The sequence below is a fragment of the Seriola aureovittata genome, chromosome 18 (genome assembly GCF_021018895.1).
Source record: "Seriola aureovittata isolate HTS-2021-v1 ecotype China chromosome 18, ASM2101889v1, whole genome shotgun sequence".
NCBI lineage: Eukaryota > Metazoa > Chordata > Actinopteri > Carangiformes > Carangidae > Seriola > Seriola aureovittata.
In genome coordinates this window covers 2088581-2114601 of record NC_079381.1, presented here as the reverse complement: position 1 = coordinate 2114601, position 26021 = coordinate 2088581, and the positions used below count along the sequence as shown (strand labels likewise).

The 26021-nt window shown below is 42.2% G+C and overlaps 2 protein-coding genes across 3 annotated transcripts in view; one reads left to right on the top strand and one right to left on the bottom strand.

Annotated features, from left to right (window-relative positions):
* Window positions 1–26021, top strand: part of LOC130186927 (ras-specific guanine nucleotide-releasing factor RalGPS1-like) — a 105894-nt gene that overhangs the window by 31484 nt on the left and 48389 nt on the right. The window lies entirely within an intron of this gene.
* Window positions 167–16490, bottom strand: LOC130186928 (angiopoietin-related protein 2-like). Its single transcript, XM_056404282.1, has 5 exons — window positions 16105–16490; window positions 9636–10568; window positions 7153–7346; window positions 4376–4646; window positions 167–1759 (listed from the first exon to the last, which is right to left on the bottom strand). The coding sequence occupies exons 1-5, from the start codon at window positions 16112–16114 to the stop codon at window positions 1560–1562; spliced, it is 1608 nt and encodes a 535-aa protein (XP_056260257.1). The 5' UTR covers window positions 16115–16490; the 3' UTR covers window positions 167–1559.

The following is a 26021-nucleotide window of genomic DNA, read 5'->3' as shown; positions in this document are numbered from 1 at the left end:
ACTCTGCTCTGACTGATGCTTCATCCACATGTCTCACCAGTGTTTCTGTTTCTCTGTGATTGTCTGAGCTCGTGTGATGTCAGAGCATCAACTCATCTCTCTGGATTATATTTGTGATCGTGGTCCAGAGTGGAGCTGATTGAAATGAGATCACTGAAGACACGAGCAGGGCTGTACATAGTTTATTGTAAGATCGATAACAGACTATAAAAAATAATCTTAATGAAAGAGCATATATATACACAGAGTACCTGGTACATACTGTAGTGTATCTGCACACTAATACAGTGACTGAAACCTTTGGTGCGTAGAGGGAACAACACTGAACTATTTGGTTTCTCTTTGTTTGCTGGAGCTACTTCTACCTGCGATGAAACTGTATTTGCACTTTTCATTATTTAAAAGAAAATGTTTTTGAAGATTGTGTCCACATTTAAAGGCTTCGACATAATTCGCAATGTCCATATTTAGGTAGATGTGGTGGCTCTCATTACTTTGGAGCTGGTAAGTTTAATGAAAAGTTAAAGTACAGAACTGGTGTCAGGATGTGGTTAGCCTAACTTAGCATAAAGACTGGAAGCAGTTGGAAACCGCTAGCTCTGTCCAAAGTTAGAAAATCCAGCCACCACAACCTCTAAAGCTGATTATCCCACGTTGGAGGGTTAAGGTGGAGCTACGGGCCAGATACAGTGATCACAGGTTTAGTTTTGCTATCTGGTATCATTGATGACTAGGCTCTGTGAAGCAGTACACAGTCACTGCCCTCTGATGTTGGTTTCTAAGAAATAGTTCCAGCACATAACTCCTCTTAAAACCTCAGCCTCCAGAGTTTATGCTTCTTTTTATGGAGGGTATATTTGTAAGTTTTGTTCTGCTGCTGAATGTGGAATGGAGGCTACAGTGAGTCGCTATCACAAAGTGAGGAGATGGGCCGGGCTAGCTAGTTAGCATGCTAACTTCAGTAGAAGAAAAGACGTGATGGAGACAGCTGTTGGTGAGTAAAGGAATTAATTAATCAATTAATTAATCAAGTTATTAGATGAAATAAAGAGGAAATAACTCGACTAATGAGACAGATTTACTGAAATCTTCTAGAAAATGATATCAAAATAAATAACCGGCTTTCTTTCCTGTAGAATCCCATACATACATAATACACATGTAATATAAGCACCAATAATAATCTGACATATCAGTTTATTGCCAGCAGTCAATTTTATGTTACTATTTTACAGAGATATAAAATTAAAGTTACAGTTTTATATTGTGTTTCAACAAACCAACAAAAGCCAAACCAGAGCACAGATGAGATATTACAACCACTTAATGTCTGTTTGTGTGTACTTTTGTTGATTTATGTGTAATGTTGATTTATGAGCCTAACTAGATAAGTAAAATCTATTACTGGAAGAGGAATAAAATAAAAAACAAGCATTTGGAAGCTATTTTATGAATGTGAAGCAACCAACAGGAAAAAGAACAGGAGGAAGTTGTGATACTGACATGAAATGAAATCCCTTTGGAAGAAACTGTCTGTTCAGTTCTGAATGACTTAAGTGTTAGTGGAAGGTGTTTGCACTGGGTCTTATCATCATGGTCACTTTCTTCAGAGAATAAGCTCCTCCTCTGAACTCGGCCCAGTACACCCCGTCCTGGTAACGGCTGCGGTAATGTCCACCGCGATACCACACACCGTTCAGGTTGGAGTGAGCGCAGGCATTGTACCACCATCCTCCCTTCTGGTAGTGGGCACAGTTACCTGGAGACACAAGGAATCAAATCAGACCAACTGGTATGACACAACTTTCACGGTGGCTGTTTGTCACAGATGTACAGTATTTGTGTTGTTTTCTACTCATCGTTCTTCTTCTTGTACATTCATTATCTGATTACTGGCGTGTTGTGAATGGATAGGGGGCGGTGGAACTGGAAGTGATCGGGCTGGGTGTCCTGCAGACCATTAAGCTGCATGCAGTCAGCAGGCATGCACTGGGTTCTGCAGGTGGGCCTCAGTTACACACTTGCAGAGGTTTAAGGTGTGTGAAGCCTAACGCAGGAAGCATTCAGGAGGCCTTACCTCATTAATACAGTGCTTCTGTAATATAACAACCACTGGAGAAGTTACCCATCTTCATGCGTTTATTTTATGGGTTACACATTCACATCATTAAAAGTCACCAGATACCTGGGTGACTTGCTTGCCAAATCTAAATCTCCAAAATCCAAATATTTATTTTCTGCGTGCATGTCCTCAATCATAAGGGAAAACTCTCAGACTCATGAGCAATCATTGAATATTTGTGAGTTGGTTTATTGATTGCCAAATAAAACCTGCTTAATTGCACAGCCATTTTGTCCAGCTCAATTAACAATAATGAGCATTACTTTTCAAAACCAGAATGACATGAAGCACAAACCAAGTACGACATACAGGTTTTTAGATTTGTGATTATATGTTAAACTGATGGGAATTTCAAACAGAACAACTGTGGCTACAACAAACTCAGACCATTTCTCTGAATTTCAAACTCCTTCAAACACTATTAATTGCCCTTGGAGACACTGGCCGAAGTCCCTGTGATCTGCTGAGCTATGACTGATGAACCCTGACCCGTGTTGTCTCTTGAGTAGTGTAGCTCCGACATACAGCAATATTTAATAACTCCAGACATGTCTTTGCTTTGAGAAAACTCACTGGTGGCTGTAGATTTATTTTAAGCCATTTATTAAAGTATTCAGACTCTTTGTTGCATCTCCAAACTGTTGTCAGCTGCTTCCTGTTTGCTTTAATCATCTTTGATCTGTATCTACAACTTGACTAGATTCCACCTGAGGCAAACTGAATTGATTGTACATAGTTTAAAAAGGCTCACATGTGTATATAAGGTCACACAGTTCACACTAAATGTAAGGACAAAAACTACAAAGTCCAAGAAACTCTGTAGACCTCAGTGATAAAACTGTGGCAAAGCATGGAACAGAGAAAAAATGTAAAACCATTTCTAAAGTGTGTTCCCAGAAGAACAGTGGCCTCAATAAGTCTGAAATGGAAGAAATTTGGAACCACCAGGATTTTTCCTTGTTGGCCGTCCAGCCAAACTGAGTGTCTAACCAGGAAGGGCCTTGGTCAGGGAGGAGACCAAGAACCAGAAATGGTGTTTGAAGTTTAAGGTCTGCCCGCAGAACTCTCATCTCATCAGACCAGAGAGTGTTTTTCCTCCTGCTCTCAGTGTCTTTAAATGCTGTTTGTCACGCTACCATAAAGACCTGATTGATGAAGATCTGCTGAATCCTGCCAGCAGGTTCTCCATCTCTGCAGAGGACTTCTGAAGCTCTGTTAGAGGAACCGTTGGGCACTGCTCATCACCTTGATAATACCATCCCTACAGTGAAGCAAGGTGGGGACAGCATCATGCTGGTCAGAACTGAGGGAAGGATGAATGCAGCCAAATACAGAGCAGTCCTTAAAGAAAATATGATCTAGAGTGCACAGGACCTGAGACTGAGGAAACTTTTAACCTTTCAGTGCAACAATGACCTGAAGCAAAAGGTCAACACAATGCTGGAGTGTCTCTGAGTGTCCCTGAGAGGCCCAACCAAAGTCCGGACTTAAACCCCACAGAACATTCATGGAGAGAACTGAAGATAACTTTTCAGACTCTTCACATCCAATCTGACAGAGTCTGAGAGTATCTGTCAGGAAGAATGAGAGAAACTGTCCAAATCCAGGTGTGGAAAGTTGGTAGAGACTCACCCAAGAAGACTGGAAGCTTTAACTGCAGCCAAATGGGCTTCAACAAAGAACTGGATTAAGTGTCTGAAGACTTTTGTAAATGAGAGATTTCAGTTTTTCATTTTTAATGAATTTGCTAAAATGTCTAAAAACATCTTTTCACTTTGTCATTGTGGATTATTGAGGGTAGATTGATGGGCAAGAATGTAAATTTGACCCATTTAAATCTACAACACATACAGCAGTTAGTTCCGACCAAGAAATTGTATTTGACGAGAGACTGCACTGTGCAGGTCAGGAAAATGTTTGTGTTGCTTAGCAACAGTTCCGTACCAGTCCAATTGCAGAGCTATTTGTGTTGGCACTGCCAAATAAATAATGAAATAAACAAACAACTCATAATCTGTTGTTGCTTATTTTAGTGATATGGCGCTCATAGAACTGTTGTATAAATACAATATCACACTCGCATCCTCGTACCTATGACCGAATCACAGCCGTGCTGATATTCGGTACAACGTCAATCTCTCTCGTGTGATTTTTGCTTAAATGTATTGTATTGAATCAGGTTTCAAAATGTTTGTAGCTCATGGAAGTGAGTTTAAGTTGTCACTCCCTTCTCTTGCACTACATTCCACCCACCTGTGTAGACATCATGGTCTTTGTCCAGTGTGGTAAACTGCTTGCTGTTGTGCCAGGTGAGAGAATCTCCAGCGTTGCCATGGTACTGGCCCACCCGCAGCCTGTAGGAGTCGGCCTCTGACTCGACACGGAAGCTTGCATACTCTGCAAAGGTCTTCCGTCCCGTCCAGTCTTCCAGGGTCACCAGCAGCTTGTAGGTGCCCTGGTTTGTCAGCCAGTAGATGTTCTCGAGGCCTAACCAGTATTCACCATCAATGTTTCCAAACCCTTGCTGTAAAAAGAGACATTTGAGTCAAGAATAATCCACCCCTACTCTTCCCAAAACATGCTTTAATCGGAAATGCCACAGCCATTCTCTTATTTTAAGATTTACAAGAAAGAAGCTTTTTTTCTCTCCCCTTGGTCATAACTGTGGACCTCAGCAAGAATCCACCCATGTTTTCCAAGCATCTGTGCAACACTGGTATGATGTCAAAACGAGAGGCCAAGAGCAGTGGCATAATGGCAAGACGTGTTTAACATCCTCTCCAGCAGACCTCACTGTGCGTCTGAATCCCTGGCTTCAATTATTTAACACATGGGTTCAATCAGCAGGAAGTCCTCATGCCTGCCAAATGTGAGCGTATAATTGGCTTAAAATGCCCTGTTGAGTCATTGAGGGTGGGTTGGAGAATGATTGGGTTGGGGGACAACTTGGAAGTTTTTTTGTTGAGTTTAAAGTATTGAGAAGAGTGTCCAGATTGGGAAGTCCCCACTTTAGGCCACAGAATGTTAATCATTGAATCTGAATTTATGTAAAGTTGGGTTCCACCAGTAGTCAAAAGGAAACATAGCATGGTTCTGAAGTGCTCGGATCACTGCGCTGGCTGCAGCACTGAGAGCATGTTTAGGTCATTCGAATTGATTTCAGCTCTGCTGATCTCACAGATTTTATTCTGTTGAGTTTTCTTATGATTACTTGCATGTTACACAATGAGCCGGATTGGCCAAACAGTTTGTTTTGTTAAAGACAGATTTCAGCTGTGGGAGCTAAATGACACTTTAATTGTTTTATCACAGGTATAACTGTATTAGGTCTTTATATATATATAAAATCATGGCATTTTTCTTGTTCAAGTTCTGTTTGTACAAATTCCATTTTTCTACCAGTATTTCATAATAATGCAGTGTTATGAAATCCTGCCCTTCACCCTTAAACTAATTGCATTGTCAGTTGTGTGTTGTTGTTTTCCACAAAGGAGGATGCACAACCTACTGGAGCTGTAGTTGCTCAATACTTTACTATAATGACAAGGATTTTGATAACAAGTTTTGCAGTACCAGATTTCAATTTAGCTCAGAATGTCAACAAAAATGCCAATGTCACGTTGCAGCTTTAGTAAAGACTGAAATAACAAACCCTGTAAGACAAAACAAACAGCAGCAGATGTAAGTGGAACTGAGGGTAGTCTGGAAGTGACAACCACCATTCATGACTAGTCAACCTGGAAGGTAGCAGCTACTAAACCATTGAAAGGGGGGGGGGTCTAAACAGATAAACTCAAGTTTGAATCAGTACAGCTGTCTACACAGGCTCATACTTCACCCATGTAGCTGCAACTGAAAGCATATCTTCTTCCAACTAATGCACACTACATGCAACTACACTGAATATTGAGTTCTTGAAAACACCTGAAGCAGTTCTGTGGCTGAATGCATGGTGTGTGATGGTTATGGAGGACTGCAGCTGCTGCTGATATGCTACGGCTGGTGTTAATGGGATGTTGGCCTTATTAGTACATCTACAACGATGGACTTCACTTAATCTAACAAACTTGAGCTTGAGAATCATCTAAACAACAGTAGCATGTTAGAAGAGTTGCACTCTGATTACCTAGCTACAGATGGTGAGAAAATACAGGGAAAACCTGAAAAATAAGTGGAGAAACAGGACGACACTGTCCCCATCCGTAGAGCACAAGGTATCAGTGAGGATTTGATTAGAATGAAAATTATGTGAATCATACGCTGTGACCTTCACAGTCTCAACCCAGTTGAACACCTATGGGAGATTTTGAAGTGACGTGTTAGACCACGCTCACCACCACCATCATCAAAACACCACATGAGGGAATATCTTCTGGAAGAATGGTGTTCATCCTCCAGTGGAGTTCATAGACAAGGAACTGTAGCTGTTCTGGTGGGCTGTGTTGGTCCAACACCGCTGAGACACTTTGTTAGTTTTTCCCATTAATTTGCCTGTTACTCTGAAGTGACTCAATAACAATAAGCCAATGTAACGTTTGACTGCTGACATTTTAATTGACAGATGTAAGTGACAGTTGAATCTGACAGGCTCATATTTGATTGGAGAAAAGTATTTTATCAGCATATGTACCACATGCTTGGTATTAACTGGCATTTTAGACTCCACTTTGGATCCTCATTTAAACAAGGTCTTGAAACATTCATTCTTTTAAATTAATGTAAAATTTGTTTTGATTGGATTCCTTAACAAAATTTATAGAAGAATTACAGATAATTCACAGTTTAAATCACGTGGTCAACCAGCATGATGAACATGGTCGTCATTATAACTGATAAAATCAGCATTTTAGTATTGTCTTTGTATGTGTTAGCTGGCTATAGACCTGTTTAAAAGAGTGATTCTGAACATTCAACACCATCTCCATCTAATGCAATGGATGCTGACATCTTTGCAGCTCAATATCTCAGAACTATCTCGCAGCCATATACTGTAGAACCATATCATTTTAAGCTAAGATCTTCAGTATTACCTTGTACGTCTCCCAGTTCCTAAAGAAGTTGACGGAGCCATCCTGACGCCTCTGAATCACAGTCCAGCCACCAGGGTCGTGTCTCTGGTCACACCAAACCTGCATGAGTCTGTTTCCGTTGTCTGGTTTTAGGAGATACATGTCGCTGGTGGTGTATCCGGCCTCCACAGCCTCCAGACAGTCTTTGAAAGGACCTGCAGGAGAGGCACAGCTGTGTATTGCATGTTGATCCAAAAAGGCTTTCATGACCGCCATTCATTTTCACTGAAATGCTATTTTTGGATTTGAATGAAACTCTCAGGATCTCAGGATGTCGCCAGTGAATTGAATCAGGATTGATAGGTTTTGAGGTACACGTTTGGGTATTTGTGGCGCCCCCTTTGGGTCAGGCTTGAAATGCCTTGGCAGGCTTATTCTAAAACATGGACTGAACATATCTTCCTAGATTTATGATGATTGGACATATCGTTAATGAGTTTTGGCCAATTTCCTGCTAAGCCCTACCTCTTGTCAAGTTTATCGGTCAATATCTTGAAAACTAAATTAATAAATATTTCAACACGCTTCATACAGCTTTTAGTAAGCTTGGTCCAATCACGATCCAAGGGGACATTATTTTCATTACTGACTTATTTTGCAAATATTTTCTCAATTAATTGGTTAGATCAATTTATAAAATGTCAGAAAATTGTGAAAAATCACATTTATTAAAGTTTGAGTTTCCTTAAACGTAAGTTGTAACAAAATGCTCAGAGCCTCTCCTCTGATTGGCTGCCAGTTTTCTGAGTGACACAATGTCAGGCCAACCTACAACTGTAGCTTGGTAAAACCCATCTGTAATAGCGATGGTCAGTCAAATGATATAGTTTAAATGATTTTAACTTAAGACTGAAGACTGGATGTGTTTTCCAAATTAAGTGATGTACTTTGAATTTAAAAGATTGTTTAAGAACCACTTCACCCAAAAGCATCTGACCAAGGCTGTAATATTTTCCTGTATGCTGTATTTCCATCTGACCCCTCCTTGTATGGCCTTTTTTTCTTCTTCTTCTGAAATGTCTGCCACGTGCACTTTCTTTCCACAATCATCACAAGATGATCATAAGACCTGGCATTAACATGCGTCTTCAGTGATCCGATCACAAGTGGTCAGCTCTAAGTTCGTCAGTTCACACCTGGCTTTAAGATGAGTCTCCAGTGACCACTTTTGATTAGATCTCACTTCCTGCTTTATATGCAAGTAAACAGGTATGCGTTGTTGTTTTTAGCCAATCGACAGAGGGGTCCGTCGTCAGTGTGCTTGTGTGTGTGCGTGGGAGTGATAAAGAGAGAGAGAGCGGTATGGAGGGCCTCAGTGAATCATTGCTCTGTTCACAGCTCTACAGTTAAATCAGGTGTTATCCATTTAAAACAGTAAAATATTTTCCGTTCATGATGCAACTGTGTTGGGACTAATCAGACTGGGTCAGGCGACGTCAGTAGAGTCGTTGGTCTGTCAATGTGGTCCAGGACACATTCATGTTCACACTGCTAAAAGAATGTGGACACTTGGCCCAGACCACCTCTGAATGTGGTCTTAGTGATCAGATCTCAAATGCGTCCTCAATGCGTCTTGGGTGCGTTCACACCTGAACTTAGAGCTGACGAGTTGTGATCGGCTCACCTGAGACAGATGTAAATACCAGGTCTGACCAGGTCTGAACTGGGCCTTGGTGTGTATTTTCAGTAAAATCAGAAGAAACTGATTCTAACCTGTGTCCTTACAGTCAATGCAAGACCCTTCATCATGCTCCCACTTTCTAAAACAGAAGCTGCTTCAAATGAAAAGTGGAATGTGTTTCTGGGTGAAGCAGCTCTTCAGGTTGTAGAGCTGGTAACTTTTCAGCTTAATGTAAGGTTCTCTGTGGAGTTAGTGAACTCTAGTTGCCCCATGGCTTCTTGTTGTTTTTGTCCTCTGCACATCTACAGGGACACATATACACGTTATACACATTCTGCCATTCTACTAGAACTTCTTCTGTGCTGCTTTAGGTAGAATCTCCAAGGTCTCTTGAAGGTGGACTAGATAGAGACACATAGTTATAAGTTAAGCTTGCATTCTTGTAAACTAGTCACCATAAACTACTGAAGTCATATTATAAGCACATTATTCAGTCTTGGATATCATTTGGAGCTACAGTAATGTGTGGAGCAGGGGTCAGCAACTAAGTTTGACCTCAGGCCAATTTTTTGTAGCCATTAGACATCAGCCAGATCATGATCAAAGACTAAATTAAGACATTGGTTGATAAAAATGCAAGTGTAATTTACTTTGATACACTGTGAGCCACAGTCACATATCATCTGCCATCAAGCAACAGAACCTTTAGAACTTCCTGGTCAGTTTTGGCCTGTGAGCCATCACTGATGTAGAGGAAATGTTTTCCCTCATTGGAAAATGTGTGGCCAGTGTTAAATGAAAGTCGGTGTAGGCAGCTACTCACCTGAGGGCTTGTTCGTGAAGCTGTATGTACCACTTGGCATTGTGGGCAGCGGAGGTGGTAGGGCTTTGGAGTTCTGGTCACTCTGTATCTCATTGGTCATGGGGTTGCTGGTGTGGCGGGTGTAGGTAGGCGGATGGTAGGGTCTGTAGCCTCCGGGAGAGAGTACAGGTCTCTGCAGAGGAGGCTGAGGGATCGCACGAGGCTGTGGACGGACAGGACGGCTCCTCTCCTGCACCACGCTGCCGTACGAGTATCCTCCCCGCTTACATTGCTCCTCCAGATGCACCAGGAGAGCGCTCTGGTTGCTGGCGATCGCCGACAGATGCTGGTACTTATGTTCCAGATCACGGTAGCGCGTGGCTAGCCTCCCCATCTCGTTGGTGTGGTTGAGCACGCGGGTCTCCAGCTGTGAGACCTCCAGAGCATTGTCTCGTTTGCGAATGATCTCGTGCAGCAGCTGCATGTAGAGCTGTGTGACTCTGGAGTTCATGTTCCGGCTCTCTTTGCGCAGTAGCTTGACTTCATTGATCACACCTCCATCGACCTCGACTAGCTGCTGCAGCGCTTCGATCTGCAGCCTCTGCTTCTGTAGCTCGCTGTTGAGCAGCTCCAGCTCCTGCTTGTTGACCCGATTCTCCAGCAGGGCCTCGGGCTCCTTGGAGTTCACACAGATGGCCCCAGTGTTTTTCTGCTGAGGGACAATAAAGGTGTAAGAGCATTTGTCCGTCTGATGGGCACTGTAGTCCACCACGGCCCGTTTCTGCCGTTTTGGTGCGTAGATGAACTCTCCCTCTGGGATCTCATCACTGTTCCCTATTTCCTGGGTGTCTCCCTGGAGAGAGGACTCTGGTCCAGAGAGCAGCAGGAGCACCAGCAAAACCACTACAGGGAGAATCATAGCACAGTCCTGCTGCACCCGAACCAGCATAATACCTGAAACAGAGAGGGAAGAGAGGATCAGTTAATATTCATTCTCTCACATCATTAATGGAAGACACATGTTACTAAAGCCAGTATTACCTGCATATTGCATAGTTTTTGCTGTAATGCCCCTCTAATGCTATCCCATTAACCACCTGTGACATCATCCACTCGTTGCCATGAGACTTCAGACTCTACACCCATCTGCACATTTGCATTTGTACAATTCTTTATTCACCTACTCCACCCACCCATCCATCCATTTTCTTCCGCTTATCTGGGGTCAGCTCGTGGTGGCAGCAGGCTAAGCTATCTGTCTCTCCAGTATCGCTCTCCAGCTCCTCCTGGGGGATCCCGAGGTGTTCCCAGGCCAGGTAGGATATGTAATCCCTCCAGCAAGTTCTGGGTCTACCCAGGGGTCTCCTCCCAGTTGTATGTGCCTGGAGAACCTCCAAAGGAAGGTGCCCAGGAGGCATCCTAATCAGATGCCCAAACCACCTCAACTGGTTACTTTTGATGTGAAGGAGCAGCAGCTCTACTCTTGGCAAGTCCTGCAACATGCGGTGCACTGTAAGTACCTGGATGGTTCACTCAAAATGGTCACATTGGTGACGAGGACACTTTGATGGTGTCGATTTCCGTGTTGCATGTCACGGGGGGTGCACCCAGGAAAGTAAAATGTTAATTTTCAAGTTGAGTGAGCAAAGCAGATGGTAGATATTTTGGTAGGGCGACAGTTGTGGTCACATGTTGCAGTCGTTTCCAGTGAGTGTACAACGGCAATGTTTGAGACGATTTGACACACAGCAACAGCTTCAGTGCTGCCTGATAGATTCTCCAACTGTGTGGAATTCTACTTGATGAGTCAACAGAATTCTTCTGTGTTTTGATGATGGTCACTCCAATCATCCTCATATGTTGTGTTTCTCTACTTGATTCTTAAGGTTTTTATGCCTCTGGAGGCATTATGTTTTCACTTCATCTTGATAATGACTTGAGGTATTTTTTTCAAATTTGGCACAAATGTCCATTTGGACAGATGAACTGATTAGATTTTGGAGGTCAAAGGTTAAGGTCACTGTGACCTCACAAAAAACATGAATTAATGACACAATTTAACTCAAATGTCTATACGAATAAAATGAAGTGATATATCCAAAAGGTCAACTTCACTGTGACATCATAATGTTCTGCGAAAACCCTGCAAAAACCCTTCTGGCCATTATTCAACACGGTAACTCAGGAAGGAGAGACTGTGACCATATTTCCTGATACTTGGCTGGTTGGTGGAGACGTACAACCACAAGATGGCAAGTCTATATCTATAATCTATAGAAACAATGACAGTAAAAACTCTTACAGGTGAAGAACTGAAGATTAACTTCTGACCACGACTTGGCTTTTGCTGCATGCGTGTCTATCAAAACAATTGAAGTGTTTTCATGTCTGCACGCTATTTTCATAGCTGCCAAGTTTGAGAGCTCCATATTCCTATCATTGGTGAACTACAGGAGATGAGAAATGAACAACAGACACCACATGATGAAATGTACGGCTCAGTGGACTTTACTTGATCCCTTACAACAGAAACATTTCTCCTCTGCTCTAAAATATATGACGAAGAGAACTTGTGTCCGGTCTGGGCTCAGAGTTTGTGTAGTGGCATGCTGTGTTTTGATGTTTCTCTTGGTCTTGGGTTAAAAAATTCATCACAGCATTGGAATGTTCAATAACAAAAAAACACAAAGGAGAATCTCCCCTGACAATATGAGTGTTATCTTCTGTTGTTGGAGATGGTCGTTTCTACATCATAACATACTCTGCCAACTCCTGCCTGAGCCCGACCGGTCCAGCCTGGACTCCATCCATTTTCCCATCATACAGTGGGGGTCCGTCAGTGTCTAATTGAGGTTTTTCTCACGTTGAAAGATCGTAAGTCAAATTCATGACTCACAGAAGTGGACCACGAGTTCAACATGTGAGCAGTAATACATTTTTTAGACTCGTCCCTCCTCCATAGCTTATAGTCTATTGTTGTCCACAGTCTGACTGATACGAACCACGGTAAACAAATAACCAAAAAACATTCAGAAGAACCTTTCTTTCCATGTCTGCAGCTCTCCCTGAACACTGATGCATATCGTTCTCTTTACCCAGCTGTGGGTGTTGGTGTTTGCTGACGTGTTTACACATAAGCAGATATGCGGTCCGTCATAAATTTTGGGCTGCAAGTGGACTGGAGCTTAAATGATCAGTTGATTAATCAAGTCAGCCAAAAATGAATCAAGATTTATTATGACAATTGATTAATCACTTTAGTTCCCTTCCTCTGTTTAATGATATTGTAAACTGAGTCTCTTTGAGATGTAACCCTGACGGCCAAACAAAACAGGACACTGAAGATGTCACTTTGGACTGTGGGAAATTGTGATACACATTTATCATTTATTGATATTCCATCGATGAGTCAATTCTGAAAATGATCACCAAATTGATTGATAATGAAATGAGTTGCATTTGGACAATTCTCTATTCACCTACTCAATCAATCCATCCATCCATTCATCCATCCACCCATCCATGTCTTTCTTCTTTTCCATCTCCTGGCTCCTGTCAACTGGAAGCAGCAGCGGCTCTGCTCTGAGCCTAGACACTCTGCAGAGGAAACTCATATCAGCTGCTTGTATCTGCAGTCTCAGTCTTTTGGTCACTACCCAGAGCTCATGACCACAGGTGACTGTCGGAAGTAGCGAGTAGATCGAGAGCTTTGGCATCTGGCTCAGCTCCCTCTCCAAGCTCCGCTACAACACCAGCTTTACTGCTGATGCTGCAAAGATCTCGCTCCATCTTACCCTCACTTGTGAACAAGACCCCAAGATACTGAAACGCCTCCACTTGGACCAGAAACTCCATCCCAACCTGAAGAGAGCAATCCTTGGAGGTGCTGACCCTCATCCCAACTGCAAAAGACTTTTTTAAGGCTCAGTTCAGTGGTTGACCTGCTTGAAGGTAAACTGGTCATTTAGCCTCTTATCTCTGCTGCTTTTAGTTCACAGAGATATTCAAGAATCATTTCATCATCTGAGTGACCTCAGTAAACACGATGTCATTTCATTTGTCTTTTATGCAATTTTGAGCAAAAGTTTAGTCTTTGCTGCGTGTAACACCACCACAAAAGTTGTTTCGAGAAGAGATTGAGTACAGTGGTGTGTGCTCAAGCACATGTTTACCATTATTCACTTGCGTGTGTGTGTGTGTGTGTGTGTGTGTGTGTGTGTTTATCAGGGGTCTTTACATGGCTAGCTGTGTAAGCAGCGAACAAACCATCAAACCAGAGACTGCCCCGCTCTGCAGGGATGACAGTGTCCTGTCTCTAGCTGCAGTCTGTCTGTGTGTCTCTCAGGTCTCTGGTCACTGGGAAATGCAGCATGATCCCATAAAAGCAGACACAGGTCACCATCTGTCAGGCAAACTTCTGAAAGGTGTCAGCAGGCGCGTATACGACCACACAGAGAACAAACGCCGCCCTCTGCCGTAGACGTCAGGATCATTCAGCATCCACAGAGGTGATAAATCAATTAGTCACGCGTCTTTATCCCTCCTCGCCTCCCGCTTCCCTCTCTCTGTCTGTGTCACTGTGTCACTTTCTGGCACTCACTTGCTCTCAGCCACACACAATGCACACACAGCAGGAGCAGTTGCTGGTGGCTGAGACTCGTCTGCGCCATGAACGCACGTCAGCGTCTGCACACAAAGGCATGACAGGCCTGTGTAGAGCCCGGGGGGGGGGGGGGGGGGGAGAGAGAGACACCCGGCTCTCCTCATTCAGCAGATCTGGTTTAAGTGTCAGCTGACTAATGAAGAAGCGACTGCTTAGATTGCACTGCTGAGATTATTGCAGTCATTAGTGTCTAACTGATACCTCAACACGCTGCTGATGGTTCAGCTGAAGCGGGTTATTCAGTCTTAGTTCAATCATCTCATCATGTCAAGAAATGATTTAGGAAACAGACATGTCAGGGTGTGTTACTATTACACTACACATCCCAGAAGCTTTTCTCCCTGTGGCATTTTTGACCTTATGCAGTGTTATGGTCTTGGCTTTTTGTTTGTCTCATCGACGCTCTCGTGGAAGACGTCATACACAGTCCTGCCAAGAGTTTGACTCTGTTCCACTGATCTTCAGGAAACACAGTAATGCACCAACAAATACAGAGAAGAGAAAGAGGGCCTGCAACAGCCCTGCATGAAAACAATGCAAGATTTAAAACACTTAAAATCTTTTGTGAATGTTTTATGAAGAAGGAAATGAATTCAGCTAATTCCTCAGACCTAAATGCTACATACAGTGGGGTCATAAACCACATTGAAAATCTCTCATATTTTCACTAACATTTAAAAACACAAGAATTATGTCAGGTAAAATAAAGGAGAAACATTTAAGAGTCAGCTCTGATTCTAGTTCAGTTATCAAACTGAAGCAAATTGCTACATTGACCAACTGAACTCCTTCGTACAAAAACTTTGTTCCTTGAGTTGTATCTCCTCCATCGCAGCGTTCAGGTGACACTCAGGTGGATCTGATCTCCTCAACAGAGGCTCGTTCCGGTTACTCAACTTACAGCAAGTGCTCACCTGTTATAAATAAGACTGTGCCTCAAGTTTCCAGAAGATCAAATTAGGAGAGGAGAGGGGCTTTCTCAGAGTCAGATCATGGCTGGACTAAAAGTTTCCAAGGGGGCGGAGCGTGGAGCTGTCCACTGCTTTGCAGAAACTGGATCAGTTTACTGTTTGCTATATATATATTTATGTGTAACCATGATTTGTTCACCAGTAAAGTAACATCAAGTCTACCTAATTCTACCTAATTATAGTTTTAGCTTCATTGCAAGTAGTGTCAGTCAAAACGGGATCAGTGCTGAGCCTTTAATATGAAATCTTGTCTTAAAGGAAAGGAGTGGGTGGATTTTCCTCATCATTATTGTTAATGAGTCACGTTCATATAATGAGTCATGTGTAAAAAGACACAGACCAAACTTGTCATGTTCTGAAATTAGAAAAAAATAAGTCTTTAAAACCCAAATCTATGCTAACAGTGTTCCAGAACAACATCATTTCATCATTATTAATTATTAATTAGAAAAGAATGTCCTCGTCGACTCAGCTGGTCCACACCGGTGCCACAGCCAGCTGCACAAAAATACTACATAAAAAACTGATTTATGTATAATAAAAATATGCATAATTTATGTATGTATGTATTTATGTGAAGTCTCTCAGCTCTTTACTATAAGACGACCAGTCAAATAGTCACTTTTAACCCCTTAAAGCCCAGCAACACACCAGTCATGCTGTGCAGTGATATCAAATCTGTGATGCAGAAAAATGATGCACAAGAATACTAAGTTTAGGTTTAAATGTTTGACTCAGTGTAGTCATGATGTGGCTTAAATAAAGAGGAATATAAAACACTTTATATCCCATACTGGCAGATTCTAACACCCTAAAAACTGCTTAAAGACAAACAGAAGTAAAACTGTAAACTCACCTCCTCTCATCTGTTTCCTTATATCCCTTGCCCTTGTGGCAGGTTTGACTCCAGGTCCTCACCAGTCACAGTCATTCCACATGTCCTCTGTGTCTGTCCTTTATTGTGTCAGTAGAACTTTTTCATATTATTTCTTCACCTATGGTCAGAATCAACTCCCTGTAAAGACCATGAGGAAAATCTTCCAGCTGTAACAGTGTCTCTGCAGAGTTAGACGGTGTCTAAGTGTCCAATCATGCACCAGGAACAGGCTTCATTCATCTGCAGCACCGGACTTTTCCACCTTTGTGAAGTGATGAGTCCTGAGCTGAGCAATCACAGAATCTGTAACTCCTCCTCCCAGAGACTCAGCCTCCCTCTGTCCTCCTGCCATCACAAATGAGATACTTATTGTTGCTCGAGGTAATTAAGCTGTGAGCCACAGCAACTCCCCTTTCCCCTCCCCTTGACAACAGGGAGATCATGGAGGCAGAGGCTCCCAGTCCCCCCACCTAAGCCCTTGTCCCCTGCAGCCCCCCCCCCCCCCTTGCATCTCTCAGCCCCACAGTCCTTTTTTTCCACTGCTCCCCCTCTGTGGAGGAGTCCGGGAAAGCTGACCAGCAGCTGCATGTGCTGCAGGAAGGTCACAGGTTTGGAGCATGTGGATCTTGGTGTGTTCTAACTGAGGGAAGTTCTGGGACAGAGAGATGTTTACCTCACATTTTTACTGTTTGTTTTCCGTCTCTGGTTCAGCAGCAGAGACACTTAGACTGTAGTACTATAGGAACTGCCAGAACCTGTATTTACATACAGGAGCTAATGAGGTCATTTCAGCCACACAGCTGCTCATATCACTGCTGTGATGCCTGTTAGTGTTTGTGTTTTATTATGTGTTTATCACAATGTGAGATCACAATAGAAGTTGACAAGAGTGGGCATTCAGAACATGTTAATATAATAATTCTCAGCTCAGAGCATGACACGGTGCAGCATCGTGTGTAGAGACATTAAGTCATGTAGGTGGAGCTAAAGTCAGAGGCTAAGCTAAGTGTGGCTAACAAGGTGTATTTTTAGTGCCAACAAGTCAAAACAAATACTAATGATTGGCAGTCCTATGCAAAAGTCTTAGGCTTTAAAAGTAAAGTGAGGAAGCTTTAAAAAAAATAACCCTGAATAGTTTTGATTGATTGATTGACTGACTTTATTATCCACCTCAGTGGAAATTTGTCTTTGTCTTTCTCCAAAGTACAGTAAAAACATACAACCTGTGCAACTTCCAATAGTGCAAAATGAGCAGGTAGCAGCAGATTACAGTGGCCCAGATGGGTCAACACAATGCAAAAGCCATAAGACGAATGCAAATTAAACCACAACAGTAGTGTAGACGGACCGCCTCTCACAGCCGTTGTGGTTTTCATTTGCATCCTCGTTGTGGCTTCTGCATTGTGTCGACCCATCTGGGCCACTGTAGCAGATAGATTATATAAATACCAGACAGCGAAACAAAATAAATGTTGTTTCCTGATCCAGTCACTTTGTGTTCAGTGTGTGTATGGCATAGGGGATTATGTCTATATGTGCTTAGCCTTTCTGTGAACATCACTGTCAAATATGTTGCAAAGCTGTTTTTGTGACTTGCCGATCACCTTCCCTGCAATGTCAACAATTTTTAGAGCGTGTTGTTTGCTCTCAATACTCATGTTTCTGAACCAAACAGTCTCATTAATGATGAGATGCTTTCAACCAGGCTCCAGTATGCTATTTCAAAATTGCTCTCTGAGTTCACATATAAAGTCAGAGTTCTAGTACTAGTACTTAGAATCTTCTACAGGCTGGTAATTGAGAATGGCAGGACAGATGTTATTGGTTCCTTTTGGTTTTGTCTGTATTAGAAGCTCTTTTGTTTCTTTTTTCTGAGTGAACTTTATCCAAAGAGCAGTAAAGAGTAAAAGACCTAAATCAGATCAGTATTTGCTGTGACCCCCCTCAGCTCCGGTTGTCTTCAGTACACCTGCACAGTTCTTCAGGTACCTGGTTGTTCCAGCACCTTGTGCCTCAGTGTGTGTGTCTCTTCATGTGATCGCAGACTGACTGCATGATGCTGAGATCAGGGCTCTGTGGGGGCCACACCGTCTGCTGCAGGACTCCTTGCTCTTCTGGTCTGTAATGACTCTGTAGACATGTAAAGAGCTGTGTAGGTGCTGATTAAATGAATTTTAATTTCAGTTTGAACAAAGATGGTGGCTCTGATCTTTGTGGCCTCAGACAGACCTGTAATCCTGGACTTTAACAGGAACAGAGAGATGTAGTCTACCAGCTTAAGACTGGGTATTTTACTGTATTCCCCGCCTCTGAGATGACCCTTACACAGACTCTGTGAGCTGAGATGTTTATCTGTGAACCAGGCAAAGGCCGTCCATTCAGACAGTCTGCCAGAACCAGAGGTGGAAGAGTTTGGATACAGTTTGTTATGTTGTCATAGTAATTTACTGGTTACATAACACCTGACAAACACTCGACTCGACAAACACAAATATTCAGTGACTCATTGTATTTGTTTCTAATTGCACGAGACGCTCACAGACTGGAGATGTATGGTAGACCTTTATCCCTGTGTCTCAGAGGTCACAGAGGTGAGGACGACGATGATCCTCTCAGACGTTTGGAGAAACTCGACTCTGGGAGGAGACGCTTGTGTTGATTGGTACTTTTATTCTAGGTCCAAAATCTTGTGCAGAGAAATGATCAGATGGTTTAATGTTGTAGCTTCAATGAGCTGTGTTCTTATCAGAACTAGGCAGTCTGTGTTGTGGAGGAGGAACTGTAGATACATTAGTGCCAAGTCAAATCACTAAAGGAAATATTATGAAGCTTTATGTGAAGTTGAAACATGCAGGAGAGCATAAAACCAGATTCTCCTTTCCTCCTCCTCTTTGTCGCGATCCTTCCTGTATGTGCATTTTAACAAAGTGGGATTCTTTAGACTTCTTCTAGCGGCTTTTGTGCGTCATGCAGTCCCGCGTCTGTTCCCTTCCTGTGCTTTATAAAAGGGGGACGTGCCCCGGCCTGTGACCGCTCTCCATTCTCTGTCCTCTCTATTCATGCACCAGCCTGCTGCTCTGATGGGCCTGGTAATGATCTACAGCAGAGCCAGGCAGCAAGCAGTCAGGAAGAGGCAGTGGGCTGTGAAGCATCTCCGCTGCTGCAGCTCACTCTTCATTCAGACCGAGATCACAGCAGCAAACTCATGATTCTTCACCTCACAGCTTTTTACTGTTCTATATAGCTGCTGTTTGATTGGTTCATGAAGAAAACAAAGTCTGTGGTATACAGGAAGTGATGATCCTGATAATCCAGTCAGAGCACTGAGCTCATGTTTGAACAACAACTAGAAAACACAGATATGTTAATTGATAAAATTAGTAAATCATCAGTAGCTCAGTAAATACGTATGTAAGAAGACAAATAAAGAAAATAGATATATAATAGTAGGTCAATAAAGCAAATAACACATGAACATCAGCACATGAATGAACTAAATGTGTTAAATGGGTAAATGAGTAAGTAAACAAATAAAAAATACATACATAAGAAGGAAAAAGCAAAAAAAGAGTATATGAAAAGTATAAGTGACTTATTTAAAATAAGAATATGGAAAAGTACATGAGCACATCAATCAACATCGGTTGTTGATTTAAAGGTCAGTTTACACTTCTGTGTTTTATTTGGAGTGTTGATCCATAAGAAGAGAGGAGTCTCTGAGCCTCTCTTGTGATTGGCTGACTGTTTTCTGAGTGATCCAATAAAAATAAATGTAGCAGATTTCAGGAAAACACTCAGAGAAACCAAATCCTGCAAGGTTGGATGGTGGGTCCAGGTGGGCGGGGCTTGGGGCACGGCTGAGGTTAGTGACTACTTGTGACATCAAAAAGTCCCAGAAGTCCTGACGGCTGGTTTTAAGGCTCAGTTTCTGAATACAGGCTGTGTGCATTTCTCTGTGGACTGAGGCTTTGATACTTTCACAGTATTAATATAGAACCTAGACCTGATCTATAATCACACAACACATGGACAGAGACCTTTAGACTATATATATATATATATATATATATATATATATACGTATATACACGTATATGTGTGTATATATATATATATATATATATATATATATATATATACACGTATATGTGTGTATATATATATACGTGTGAAAGCTATGTCACGAAATATTATTAAAATGATATGAGAACTGATATCAGACATTTAACCAATTTGGTTTTCCAAGAAAATGAAATAATCCGAATTTTTAAGAAATAAAATCATGTGTATGAAAAACAGTGAGAGAGAAGAGAGACTTCTCCTTTCATCAGGACTCAGCTGAGACACCAACAAATATTTAATCAGGACTTTACTTGTCATCAGCTTAAAAATCATTCACTGCAGCTCCCACACAGTGATAATAACCACATTATCACGTACAACTACAAAACGTTGCCAGTGGCTGTGGCTCAGGAGGCGGAGAGGATCATCTACTAATCAGAGGGTTGATAATTTGATTCCCGGCTCCTCTGGTCCGCGTGTGGAAGTGTCCCTGGGCAAGATACTGAACCCCAAAGGGCCTGATGTATCATTTGTGCGTGCGTGTGCGTGTGTGTGTGGCCTACGGATTATAGAAAAGATTACAAACGTGCACACAGTTGAATGTAAAAGACTTTCAAAAAAGAAAAGTGCTATATAAGTACATTTACCATTGTAGTAGGATAAACCTAAAATTACTTTTGTCATTTCAGTCATTACATTTAAGCGCTCTATCATTACCTCCATTTTTTAAAAAAAAATCAAGTGATGAACACTATATAGGTTTTCACTGATGGTGACAATGTCAAACTGCTGGTAAATCAAATGACATGTTAAAGCTAAAGGTGTCAGGTCTCATGTGAGCTGATCCTGTTGACAGATTTATTTACCCAGGTTTCAGTTTTCATGACAAACAGTCGTTTAGTTCAGTTGTAAAAATGTGAGCAGTTACCGTGGTGAAATGACTCACAGGGCGCAGAAGCGGAACATTAAAACCTGTCGGTTTAGACAATGGACACAGCAAGAGGGGGACACAGAAATCCAACATCAAGCAGTTAAAGGAAACACATGCAAGAACAACAGCAAGAAGCATTAAGCAGCATCTACAGCAGTCTGCAGATACAAGTCTCTCATATTCAGGACATAGTGGGGCAATGTCCAGACTCATGAATGGCTGAGTTATCCTGGGGCTTGACCTCACTCACCTACCATTATTTTTTCTATGGACTCATTTAAGCATGCACACTAGTTTAACCAGTTTCACACTAGCTAAGCTGCACTTGTTTGTTGCGTACTGTGTGTTTTTGGTTTTTCCGGCTGTGTGATGTGTTTGCATAAATGAAGTTCCTAATGGATGAATAAAACTAGGCCCCTTTTCCTCTGGTCAAAAAACCAGCTCAGACCTGCTAACATCATGTCTGCAATAGAAAAGGGAACAACCAGCATTCACACCCGGGTCACATGACTCTGCAGTAGATGTGGGAATTTATCGGCTCTGGTCGGCAGTGATGTAAACACAACACCTGGGCGAACTTTCTGATTTTCGCCCCTTTTCCCACGACACTGTAAACACAGCTGTCACCTGTCCAGCACGGTGCTGAACCACTGTAAGCTGCTCCTTCCTCTGAGGGTGAACTGCTCTTAAATAACTTTTAAAAACACCGTCACGGATCAAAGCGTCTCACACGGAGGCTCGGACACTTTTCCAGAAGCTCCGACCTGAGGATGAGACGAGACAGATCTGTTTTACCAGTTAGCACGGCGGCTAGCAGCTCACTCTCTCTCCACTGTGTCTGTGTGTGTGCTCTGTAAGTTCATGTGATGACATCACTCCTTGCAGTTGTGTGTCTGAACAGAAAGACAAACTCGACTGGCAGTAGTAAAAGGGTCAGTCAGCTTTTATGCATGAAGGCAGCTGTCTGATAAGAGCCTTGTGAAAAAACAAATATGTGTGCAAATGTATACTGTATATATTTGGCATAAATTACAATCATTCATTGATCCCAGCTTCTTAAATGTTTGCCGATTTGACAATAGACTTCTACAACCTCTTCGGGTGAATAAGTTCTGTCATGGTCCCTCGGGGCCCGGTTGGTAGTCCAGTCCCGCCTGTGATGGTCTGACTGGTGTAATGGGCCGGTGGACGCCTTGTGTCCGGTTTCCTCTTGAGCATCAGAGAGGCAGGGAGATGGAGCACAGCTGAAACACATTACACCCCGCACTCCGTCTGTCAGGATGACACAATCGGCAAATATTTGTGAAGCATTTGGTGTTGTGTTATGCAGATGTAATATTTAAGCTGGACCTGCCAACACAGCTGATATCATGGACAGCCAGTATGTCTCCGAGGGGTTTGGGTGTAGCATGGAGAAGAATGTAGCTGGAGGGGTTTTCAGCCTGGAGACAGGAGGTGTAGTTCCTGGAGTTTGAAGCATGACACTCATGGACTCATTTGTCTTCTCGAGGTCTTTGATAAAATTATTTTCACTCTGTCAGCAACACATCTGAACAGCTAGAGATAAAAAGATTCATTCTGTCCAGTGACATTATGAGGTGTAATGAACAGTGTGATCACAGTTCGAACTCTGAGTTTCTTCATTATAAACCCAACTAAAATGCTGCCTGAGGTGCTGCCCAGTATTTCCACAACTGTTTTCCATCCCACCCTCATCAGCGGAGCTTTTACACTTCTCCACGTTGGCACCGACACAGTCTGCACACGTCTTGTAAACCCAGTGTGTGATCATTAGTGATGAAGACTCTCCCTGCTGCTCCAACCTCTGTTTGTCAAATGTTTAATGATGAAATCATAACTTTCCACATAAAGTTGGTGAGGCGTAATTTATTTCTCACACTGTCTCAGGACATTGTTGTGTGTGAACATCTGAATGAAAGATTGAAGCAGGTTTTTTGCTGTGATAGCTGCACTCAGTGTTTTTACCCCAAACACCCAATGTTTAACTGAGATGCATTTTTTCATTCATTGATGTATTTTTACAAGTGAAAGCAAACAAACCATGCCTGGTCCCTGTGTGTAAAAAATACAGCTATAGCCACAAAATACCTCAATCCTAAATCCTAATACCCTGAACCCTAAAACATGAATCCAAAGTGTAAGACATACACAATCAGAAATAAATGGTAATTGAAGATAGTAGCACAGTAGAGTAACCGGTTCTGAAGACCCCAGCCTCTTGGGGTCTTGAACGTATTTTAGTAGCAACTGCTGCTTTAAGTTCTTTTTAAACACAGACAGAAATGCTGATATTTATCAAGCTCATCCCACACCTGTGGAGCTCTGCAGACCACACTGAAACTCTACATTTAATTTTACCTTTCTCACCCTTTATAAGATGCTTTTTTCTCGTCTTGCATGTTTGCGAGGGAACACAGATAGCAAAATAAATTGGGCCCGTACTTGCATGCCTGTTTTCTTCTGGCCCAGTCTACGCCCCGGTTCCACTGCCCGAATCTAGCCCATGTAAAGCATGATTGTCAGGTGCTGCTTCCACATCTGGACCAATTCTGGCATACACAGAAAATCTTCTTGGAGGAGGATAACAGCTGGAGTCTGCCCAGATGTGGAAGTATATTCAGGCCGAGGACCCAGGCATTTGATGGGCCAGAAGTTTAATTTTGCTTTTATACATAACACAAGCCTTGTGAAAGATATCGCATTCAGTGAGCTTCAAAAACACAAGAGTAAGAGAGGAAGAGAGGGTCAGTGTGAGCGTTTACTGTGGACCATCATCTTACACATATGACTGTCTCCTGTAGTTTTACCAGATAACTATGAAGTAGTCATTTATATGAGGCTCTGATATAAGAAAATACCTCAACTTGGAAAATAAACTGACTCATCTGGACGAACACTCCAGAATAATATAGAAATAATCATATTTCAGTGGAAACTGTCGGCACAGACAGAACTGAGATCTGTAGACTGACTATACAGACTATAGAACAGACTACACAACCCAGCATGTAAACACACAAGCTTCATCTATGTTCTATAAACCAAACAGACCAGGTTTTTAAATTGAGCTAAGCTAATGATTAGGAGGATCATTTTCAGCAGATCCAGGGTCAGGTGTCCACAGTCTACTTTACTGACTAAAATGATTCTACATTTAGAATGAACTCTCACAAACACATTGACAATCGACCTGTCTGTTATAGTCGGCTAAAAACAGACACAAGTGGTAACGTGCGTTAACACCAGGTCTGAACAGCACCTGAGTGTATTGGTGCTGATTTGTTTTAAGTTGTACTTTCTGTTTATTTGTGTTGCTGACGGCCTTTAAAATGAGGTGGTTCATCTCTAAGGGCTTTATCCATGAATAGAGACTGGAGCGGAGGTGCTGAACTGTTGTGATTGTAACTCTGAGGTTGTGTTCTGGTCTCCACCCCTGAGCTTAGCTGAAGAGATAAATCTGCAGCAGCAACGTTTGACCCTGAAGAGAAAACATTTAACAGCATCACACATCCAAAGACAGAGGAAACAGAGCCAACACAAACACTGATGGCCTCTGCCTCAGCCCGTCTCTGTGCTGCAGAGCTGTGAGAGCCCTGGGCCCTCAGCTCCAGTTGAGGGTTTTGGCCCTCTGCAGTCCAGCAGTCACAGCTCTGTCTGGCCCCTGGGAGCAGGTGGTTGGACCACACACTGAGCTGATGAAGCTCACAGTCAGCGCAGCAAACACACAACACCAGACGACAAACACACGTACAGAAAATGATCAATCCTTACAGTTGACTCGAGCAGAACAGAGACAGGTAAACTGCTTGTGTGTTTGTGTCCTGGTGCAGCAGGCCTGACCCCTGCTCCATGACCTCTGACCTCTGACCCCCTGTGGGCATGTCTTTGCTGCTGTGAGATGTTTCTCACTGCATTGCTCAAGAATTTCCACACTGTGTGTGTGTGTTTATATGAATAAAACTGATTATGGCACCAGATTTTATCTTGAGACTGATTCCAGTGTTTTAACATGAGCCAGTGTAACTACAAATGGGTGGTTGTGTGTGTGCAGCGTTTGTTTATTTGTGTGTTAGTCTTCACTTGCAGTCGATCAGTGTGTGATAGTAAATGATCATTTATCACTTCCTGCCTGTTGTTAATAAATGTTTCTGTTAATCAAGCTGAAAAGCAGTTCCTAGTAATTTGATTTGGCTTGTAGTAATTACATTAGTTAAAATTTTATCATACATGTTAAGCAGTGCCTCACATTAATGTATCCATAGCAACACTGGATGTGCTGCCAAAGTAGGTGACTGGGAACCAAAAGGCCTCAGACCTTCATGACAAAACTAAAGTGCTTTATAAATGCAGCCATGAATTTTTAAAGAACACTTCTGTTAATATTCTGTTTTCTAATTCAGCAACAAATCCCATGAACACACAGTTTAAAGGAAGGTGCGTAAAAACTCTTTAGTTTAATGCATTGAGTTTGATGGAGACACTGTAAAACTGTAACTTATAGAGACTGAAAACGGCATTTTCAACCAATGTTTTTTTAAGTTAGATGAATTAATGTAAGCATGGTTCATTTTGAACATTTTCACCTCCTCTTCTATTTGTGTAAATTGCATCAAATTTACATTAAGTAATTTGTTAGCATTAATACAATTTATATTTTAATACATAAAAGGAAACATAACATATATATATAATATACCATGTAATTTGTTAGTATCAAACTTCCTGGTAAACAGTTCCTGAGTCATTAGAAAAAAAAGGGTCGACACTTTAAAAAAAACAATGTATTTGAAATCAGTTTCCAAAATACCTAACCTCTGTAACAGTTCACTTCCTCACAGACACTACAACACGTGCTGTGTCTGAAGAAAGTTTCCTCACGGTT